We start from the raw sequence: 8,954 nt of genomic DNA, 5'->3' as shown, positions 1-8,954 counted from the left end.
GCCTGCCTCTCTGCCCACTTGTGATCTCTGTCAAATAAATAAACAAAATCTTTAAAAAAAAAAAAAAAAAAGCACTCACATAGGTTGAATTGTGTCCCCCAAAAAAGATCTGTTGAACTCTTAAACTCCAGTCCCCTAGAATGTGCTCTTACGGGGCAATCCGGTCTCTACCAAGGGAACCAGGCTTCAGCGATTGACCCTGACGCGGCTGCTGTCCTCACCGAGAGGGATTTGGATGCAGAGAAGCAGACGGGGAGCTCGGGTCCCCCGACGCCGGAGGGGAGGCAGAGATGACAGGCTGCCACGTCCCGAACACCGGCCTTCGCAAACTGAAGTGGGGGGCCCACGGCCTCACCGCGAGAGTGATTTCAAAACTCACTCTGATTTGGGGTCGCCTGCCAGCGAGTCCGGCTCAGGGGACGGGCGGCCACCGGGGCAGGCCCAGGATTCTGATGGGAGCCAATGGCCAAGCTGGCTTCTTTCTTTGGGCTTGAGGGGGGGACCTCCTCACTGGGGACGGAGGGAGACGCCTGCTCCAGTCTCCTCTCTGCACCTCCAGACCCACTGTCCCCCGGGCAGGGGCAGGTCAGGAGCCGGGGCTGGGCATCTCTAGAACCGAGTCCACCCCAGAGGTCTCTGGGATGCAAGGAGCCCCCGAGGGCCTCGCAGGTGGCGGGGCAGCGGGGGCTCAGGGCTGTCCCTGGGCTGCCGTGCCCCGGCCGTGGTCCACGTGGGCTGCAGCTGATCAGGGGGGGCTCCTAAGTGAGTCCCTGGCCGCGGGGGAGGCTCGGCTGGCTCAGGGGCTGATGTCAAGCCCTTGCTCTGCCCCCACTGTCTTTAGAAGACCTGACAAGACCTGCGGCCGGCCCCATGCCCCGCACCGAGGGTCGGGATTGAGTGTTCAAGGTGCCCGGGCCCAGGGTCACTGTCACACAAGCTGAGGATACTGGTGCCCCCGGGGGGCAGCGGGCCAGCTGGCGGCCCTCGCCTGAGGCTGTCACCCCATCCCGGGCTTCCTGATCCTCAGTGTTCCGAGTTGGGCAGTGGGTAAGTTCCCCTCGCCTGGCTTTGTTCTGTGTGCATCTGTGTGGCATGGGGTCGCCGCACAGAATGAGGGCGACCCCAGAAGGGAGATGGAAAAGTCCTTTTGTAGCCGGAGCTCCCCCAGGACGCCAGCCTCTGGCCCCCGTGCCCACCTCCCCTCCGCTCCAAACCTTCAGGATCTTTTCCAGCTGCTTCTGTGTGTCAACCACGATGATGTTGGCGCGGCTATCGTGGGCGATGTACTGGCAGGCCTCCGGGGAGCTGGTGGTGTAGATGCCGGTGACAATGCCGCTGCGGGGGACCCGGGGTTCACACGTGAGCCAGCGCCGACGGCCACGCCCCCCTCCCCCGCAACCCTGCCCCAGGGAGGGGCCGCCCCCAGACAGACGGTGGGGGGCAGGGGAGTGGGGGGTCGAGGGGGTGCAGAGGCGTCCTCAGAGGGCCCCTGGGGGGGGATGGGGCCGGGAGGGCATGGGGAGCTCTGAGAAGAGAGATCCACCCCCTTTCCCCTCTGCCCTCCTGCGACCCACCGGACACCGCGCCCCACCCCAGCCACTCACCCGGCAAACACCGCCCCCACCGCGGAGAAGAACCACTCTGGGGAGTTGAAGCCCAGGATGGCCACGCTGTGCGCCTGCTGCAGGCCGAGCTGCGGGACCGAGGCAGACAGGCTGGGTCAGCGGGCACGGGAGGGGTCTCCCCTTCCCCAGCAGGCCGCCTTCCAGACCGCAGGGACCGCCCTCCCGGCGCACGGACTGGGTGAATGCCGTGGGGCCCTTGCTGCCCCCACCCGGCACAGCAGGCAGCCCGGCCCGTCTTGGACGTGACCACGAAGGAAAACCAGTGGCTGAGCGGCTGGCCCGTGGGGAGGGCCCAGCACGTACCAGCGGGCCAGTACACGGGAGCGGTTTTACGGTTATTCTCCCGAAAGTCTCGCCAGGTTGGGGGTCAGGGAGGAGGCCTAAGGGGGTCCAGAGCCGAAAGCCGGGGCTGGGGAGGGAAGGCTGCGTCTCAAGGGCCCTCACCTTCAGGAAGCCCTTGGCGGCTTTGCGGGCCAGCTGGTAGTACTGGGAGTAGGAGATGTGCTCCCACGTGCCCTGGCGCTTGAAGCCCATAGCATGGAGGTCCCCATACTTGTCCAGGGCCTCGGAGAACATCCGATGCACGGTGTAGGGGGGCTGTGGGCAGGCAGGGTGGACGCGTGGGCGCACGCGCCCATCGGCCCGCGTTGTCCACAGCTTCTCCTCTGCAGGGGAGGGAAGACCACGGCTGGGATCATGCTGGCCTAGAGTCACCTCCCTACCCCGCCGGGGCCCCGGTCCTCCCAGGGGCAGAGCCCCCAGGCTGCCGGTCCCAATGGTGCCTCCGGGGCTGAGTGGTGGCAGACAAGCAAGGGACTGGGGTAGTTGGGAGGCTGCCTGGAGGAGGAGGTCTGATGGTTCTGAGGATGGGCCAGGCTTAGGGAGGCAGCAAACGCGGAGAGCATAGGCCTTTTCCTGTCTTCTTGCCAGCGAACCTGTCCCCCGAGGCTGGGTGGTCAGTGGCGTTCGGGCCACCTCAGGAGAGGGGCCCATCAGACCTCCCGGTGCCCCAGACTTCCTACCCTTCCTCTGCCTCCTGAACACTGCGGACAGACCCAGCTGGACAGAAGGTCAAAGCAGCAGAAAGTGCAGCCCTCCTGAGGGGGAGGCCGGAGACCGGAGGCTCCGATGGCCCGAGAAGTGGCCCCACCGTGGGGACCGACTTCAGGCCTTCTCGCCGGACACCAGGCGCCGTGCCGACTCCCTCCAGTGGGCGGCCGGTCTGCTCCACAGGGCTTGAGCCCTCGGTTTGCAGACGGAGCCGGGCAGTTCCGGGAGGCCCAGGCATTTCCCCGAGGTCACAGCGCTGGCCCCGTAGGCCCGATGCCACAGCTCACTCCCGGGCACCACCCCGCCCAGAAGCTTCGGGTGGCCGTTCCCTGCGTGGCGGGTGGGACAGCCTGACTGCCGCGTACCAGAGCCTTCGGCGCACCGTGCAGCCTCTGAGTCGGTTTTGTCGAAGGAGAGGCAAGGATGCAGACTTAGGGACCTTCGGGGGTCAACAGAAACCGTGTCCACGAAGAACCCTGACACACAGGTGGTCTGCAGCAAATGCACGTTTCCGATTTCCCAAGTTCCCCAAATTCCTAGGAGGCTTGGCCAGAGGTCTAGACCCTTCCGTCCTCTGGGCTTGCTTTCCCCCCAGGGCCCGAGACAGTCCTTTGGAGCAGACGACCCCAGGAGGCGGGGCGGCTCTGCCACCTCCTGGCCGGACCGCAGGGGTGTCCCCAGACGCTGGATGTCCTCTTGAAGCAGCACCGACCTCAATTCCGTCCTGTGGGACGACCTCGTCCCTGCCCTCCAGATACTCTTGGGCGGCACACAGACCCTCGAGGTTGACAGGAGACCCCAGGCTGGGACAGGACAGCAGGTTCCTCTTTCCAACGAGCCCACGGCATTTGCCACGCAAAGACGTGGATGTGGTCGCCATTAGGACAGTCAAACACGCAGACTGGCAAGCGCCCGTCCGCTGGTGGACAGAGTCCAGCGTGGCCCCCGCCGCCCACCATCCCCAAACGCAGGTCGGCTCAGAAGTGGCCGTCGCGACCGCTGCGGGCACGGCGCGGTGGAAGGCGGGTTCGTGGCTGCCTGGCGGAGGGGAGTCCCCGCCAACGGGCACCAGGGCGGAAAGGTTCTAAAGTCAGCTGGCAGATATTGGCGCAACTATAAACACTCGCTACAAATAACGGACAAAATGATTTTTTTCCGTGAAAAATAATCACACTTCCACCGGGTCAGTTCGAGGCCGTACAGTTACCTCAGTGAACCTGCTCTAATGCCTGGGCAGCCGGAGGCCCTCTTCCCTTCCCTGGTCCCTAAACCAGAATAGGTGGTTTCTCCCGCGGGCGCTTCCCCCGGGGGCACGAGAGAGGAGGCGGCAGACTGAGTGGGAGACGCAGGTCCCTGATGCGCGCGGAGCCCGCCGCGGGGCTCGATCCCCGACCCTGAGATCAGGACCCCATGAAGGCAGGCGCTTCCCCGAGCCGGCTTCCCCCTCGGCCCCTCCCTGCTGGTATTCTCTCCGTCTCAAATGAAAACTTAAAATCTTCTAAAACCTGACGTGCGAAGACAATAGCACGGGAGTGGAGCGCTCCAGGGCCGGCCGGCGTCCAGGCTCCTCCTCACCTCCCAGAGGCGCCGGCTCCGGGGTCCTCCTCCCGCCCTCCGTTCTCCAGCAGGAACGGCCCTCGCGAAGGGGGCCGCAGTCCAGGGGGACGGTAACCACCCCGAGCCTCGTCCCCGCGCCGGGGAGGCCACAGGGCAGGGTGGGGCGGGAGCGGCGGGCACAGCTCCTCTGCGGGGCAGCCGCCCTGGGCACCGCGAGCTGGTGCCCAGCAGGAATGAAAACCGAGGGTCCCGTGATGTCTGGGTGTCTGTGTGCAATCACCCTGTTTTCAAATGTTGGCTCACACTTTGAAAGAAACATCCCACAGAGCTGTGGAAAATCCCCCTCCTCAATTCTCTGAGCCCAGCGAGTCTCCCTGGTGGGGTCCGCGGCGGGGGGCAAGCGCCCCTCCCAGACACCGCCCCGGCCACGCGTGCTCCCCACGGCCCCCAGCTTTGGCCCTTATTCCAGGCTTTCCAAAGGACACGTCTCTAGACATGGGTCCATTGGCATATAGGTTTCCACGGAGTTCCTTCATCTGACCTCTGCTCTCCCATGGACGGCAGGGCCCTGCCTGGTGGTGCCCACGCTCGGCACGCAGGGGGACAGAGGGGACGGCGAGGAGAGGGAATGTGGTGGGCCCTTGAGCCCGGCTGCTCTGCCCCGACAGGAGAGCCACCCCGGAGGGTCACCAGCTCCCCGTGCTGAGCCAAGCCAGCTGGGCCCCTGAGCCCTCAGACCCGCCAGAGGAAGGGGTCTAGTGGGCAAGGGGCCTGCCGTGGTCCCAGAAGCCCAGCCGCCCCCCTGCACGCGGACGGCTGCCATGGTCCTGGCTCGCAGTGAGCGCCCACCTTGCAGCACGTGGGCTGTGTAAACCTTCTCCACGGCCCGGACGGCACAGCCGGCCCTCGGAGAAACAGGTGGGCAGGTCACCTGTGCAGCTGGCGGCGCAGCGGCGATTCCCACCTGCAGGCCGGCTCCCAGCCCACACTGACCCCAGCGCCCGCGTCTCCTTTGGGAAAGGACTGTTCTACCTCCTGCCCAAGGCCTGGGGGGGGTAGCCCAGGAGCGGTGGGCAGTGGCCTCCAATGCCCCTTCCCACATTCTGCAGCTCCTGGAGTGACCTTCTGGAGCCCAGGTCTGACCTTGTCCACAGGGCGGTTTCCACGCTGTGGCCTCTGCTGAAGGCCCTCTGTGACCTCAGCGCACACTCCCCTTCTGGTCAGTCAGAGCAACTCCTAGTCCCCAATCCCCCCATCCATGCCTCTATGCCTGGGACTCGCACTGGGGCGCATGGCTCTTGCATTTCCTGTCCCAAGAACCACTGCTGCCTGAACGCTGGGGCCGGGGCCCGCTGGGCCTTGCTGAGGGTCCCGCCTCTCCACAGCTGGAGGCCTCAAAAGCAGGTTTGACTCCTCCCTGGGGCCTGTGTGCGGAAGCCGGACCCAGAGTGGAGGTCAGGGGGCCTTCGGGGAGGACGGAGCTCGCTTCTGTCCCCTCCCCGTCCCAGGGAGGCGGGACCGAACCACCATGTGTCTAGGGCACCCAGGCCTCCGTCCTCCGGTCACCGGCGTGGCCTGACGGTGGTGCAAGTCAGCTTCCTGCCCAAGTACCCAGAGACGCTGGCCCACCGAGTCGGGGCTGGCCTAGGCGGCCCCGTGAACCTCCGTCCCGCGTGCCCGGGAGCCTGCCACAGCTCAGGGACCATGGCCTCTGGTGCCCGCCGCTGAGCGCCCGTGGGCTTGGGGACGGAATGAAGGAAGACACGGGACTCTCCAAGCCTGGGAGGGCCTCACGCTCCCCGTTGTCTTCGCATGTGCACACGGGCCCCCCTTTGGGCCTCTGCTCACGCCGCTCCCTCTCCCGACCCCTCCTCTGTCCGAAGAGGACACACCTCTGGATGAAGCAAGGTGGGCAGAGCCGTCGGGGGCAGGGCTGGCGGGCCCACAAAGCAACGAGCCTTGGACCCCAGCCCTGCACCTTGGCCGCAGGAACTCCGGAGTCTCATGCCCTGGACCAGGCCCATGGGGTCCCCGTGCCGTGGGAGCCTTTCTCACGCAGCGCACGTGTGGCAGGCCTGGGCCGCGGCAGGTGGGGAGCCTAGAGAGGCCAGTGGCAGGTGGAGTGTGCGCAGCGGCGGCCGTGGGCGCCGGAGCCACGGCATCTATTACTTCCCATCCCTCCGCTTTCACTTCCTCCTGCCTGGCCTGTGGTCGTGACGACCCCCCAGGTGGAGCCGTGTCCACTCATCGGCCCACCAGCCTCCTGCCCGGGGCCTCTCCCCGTGTGAGGCAGCAGCAAAGACAGCGCCAGCCCTGCCGACCCCGCTCAGGACTGGCTCGGGCCCTGGGCCATGTGGGAGTGGGAGTCGGTGCGACCTCCCTGGGGACAGTCAGCCAGATACACCAAAGGGCTTTGGAAAGGAGTCCCCTCGGAGCAGCAGCCACACTTGCCGGACGGGCTCGAGCAACCAGAGCAGGGTCCGGAGCCTGCGAGTCCAGAGACCCATCTGTCCGTGGCTCTGCTCTGAGCACGGTCCCTGGGACTGACCCCGTGTCCCAGCAGGGTCGGGCGCATGCATCGCGGGAGCCACACCGCAGATGCCGAGCAGTCACAGGAACAAGGCATCTGAAGAGTTTAATGACACAGAAATGCCCGTGGACGACATCCAGGGGGACGTGGGGTCAGCTTGCAGGTGGAGGGGAAACGGGCTGCCTCTCAGATCCACACCCAGAACCGACACAGCGGGCACCTCCGGAACCTTCCCTCCTTCTCTCCAGACAGACCTGAGCCCGTGCAACCACCATGCTCGCCGCAAACATTCGCCTACGAGGTAAAGCTAATCCTGTGGCGTCCATCGTGGATGGGGACAGAGCCTCCGTGGAGAAGCGGCTGGGGTTCCCACACACAGCACACTGGCGGCCTGAGAGAGCTTCCTTACAGGGGGCCGGGGTGGCCAGGGTCACAGCAGCTCAGGGCAACAGTAGGGCCAGACCGCAGTCAGTCCTGGCAGCTGAAGGGGGTGTAGGCGTGGGGGTCCATGGTCCCTTCCCTTGGGGATGGTGTTGGGGGAGGAGCCGGGCCCCCTATCAGACCGAAGCAGGGAGGAGGGCCCGTGAGCTGGCGGGGCTGCTCAGCCCGCCGCTCCAGGGGCAGTGTCCGCGGTGACTGCGGAGACCGAAATCAGGTCGGGTTGCCAGGCCCCTTTAGCCCTTTCTTTTCTGTCTATTATTTTTTATTTTAAGTAGGCTCCATGCCCAACGTGGGGCTTGAACTCACGCCCCTGAGATCAAGAGTGCCATGCCCCACCAACGGAGCCAGCCCGAATCCCCGAGTTGCCTGCCCTTTAAAGCGTCCTCGCCCCCCAACCCGGATGTTGGGCAGGGACGCAGATCCGCATGCCCCACCAAGCTCACGGCTCCAGGAGCAGCCAAGAATACAGCCGCAACCCAGCCAAGGTCCCCGGTCGCCTCGATCAGCCCAGCTAGCAGACAGGCTGCGGCCGGCAGCCAACCCCCCAGTGCACAGGAGAGAATGCCAGCCGAGTGCCCGGGATGGGCTTTCCCAAGGCCCGGTCCCCCTCTGCTCGCCTCCTCTTGCTCATGGGGTCACTGGTCTTGGCCTGACCCAGCCTGTGTCTTATCAATCACCCATTATGCTGGGGGTGGCCGGGGGGCTGGGAGCTGCTGTCCTTGAGGCTCTGGGATAAAGGCTTCTGAGCAGCAGAGGAAATCACTCTGAACTGGCTGGGAAGGAGAAAACACTGGGCAAGCGTGAGGGCGGTGGGGGAGGAGAAGCCCGGGGCTGTTTACCACCGTCTGTGGGGATGACTGAGAAGGAGCCTATTGTACAGTTGGAGGGATGCGTGGGCCTGGGGTGGGCAGGTGGGGAGGCGGGGCTTCGGGCCTGGGACAGATCTGCCTCCGAGCTGCTCCTTCCAGCTCTGGGCCTCAAAATCTCTGCTGTCGAGGTCAGCCTAGCCGGGGGCGGGTGTTGGACGGGGCCTGGACTCGGGCTTGGACGGGGGCGGGACAGGGCCACAGACGCTCCCTCTGTGCACAGGGACCCTTTGCTTCAGCCCTTGGACCCTGCTCAGACCCATGCCAGGCCCTCGTGGGGATGTTTAAGGGAAAGAGGTCATGGTGGCCTCAGAACACAACTCAAGATAAGGACAAGGCCTGCCTGGGACAGAACAGCTTCTCCAGACCTTGTACAGAATGTCCTAGAATGTGATTTTGGCTCCTCTGTGTCTGAGACCCCCTCCACCTGCTGGCCACTCCGCAACCTTCTTACCCAAAGGTTATGAGCTCGGGCTTGTGGCCACTCAGCAGGGAGAGCCTGGGCAGACCCCATCCCACCCCCGGGCCTCGGTTGCCCCACCTGAATGACAATCGGGACGGACTAGATTGACGGCCTCTGGGGTCACTGTCCCACCTTCCTGTTCCACCCCAGGATGCCACTCGTCCAGGCCTGGACCACTCAGTGGGGTCGCTGAGATGGGCTTTGCCTGCCTGGTGGTGGGCGTGTGCTGGAGACGCTCGGAGCCCGGAGCCAGTCTCCACCTGCCCCGCGGAGCCCGGCTTCCCTCTGCCGGCACCCTCTTCAGGGGCAACCCTGTGGCTGGCCCCCAGGGGCCCAAGGCAGTTTTCTTGTCGATTCGGGCAGGAGCCCAGCCTCCCAGCCCCTCCTTTGAACACGCGCCCCCTCAGTCGTGGTGGGGTGGA

At 65.4% G+C, this 8,954-nt stretch overlaps 1 protein-coding gene across 2 annotated transcripts in view; it reads right to left on the bottom strand.

The window, feature by feature from the left end:
• Positions 1 to 8,954, bottom strand: part of ACSBG1 (acyl-CoA synthetase bubblegum family member 1) — a 39,069-nt gene that overhangs the window by 9,771 nt on the left and 20,344 nt on the right. For both annotated transcript variants that reach the window (XM_059371379.1, XM_059371380.1), the window contains 3 exons: positions 2,070 to 2,290; positions 1,605 to 1,693; positions 1,215 to 1,335 (listed from right to left, as the gene is read on the bottom strand). In XM_059371379.1, the coding sequence (XP_059227362.1) occupies positions 1,215 to 1,335; positions 1,605 to 1,693; positions 2,070 to 2,290 (431 nt within the window). The remainder of the gene's footprint in view (positions 1 to 1,214; positions 1,336 to 1,604; positions 1,694 to 2,069; positions 2,291 to 8,954) is intronic.

This window comes from Mustela nigripes, chromosome 13, assembly GCF_022355385.1.
Source record: "Mustela nigripes isolate SB6536 chromosome 13, MUSNIG.SB6536, whole genome shotgun sequence".
NCBI classification, from domain to species: domain Eukaryota; kingdom Metazoa; phylum Chordata; class Mammalia; order Carnivora; family Mustelidae; genus Mustela; species Mustela nigripes.
The sequence above is the reverse complement of the archived record's forward strand: the minus strand, read 5'-3'. Positions and strand labels throughout refer to the sequence as shown.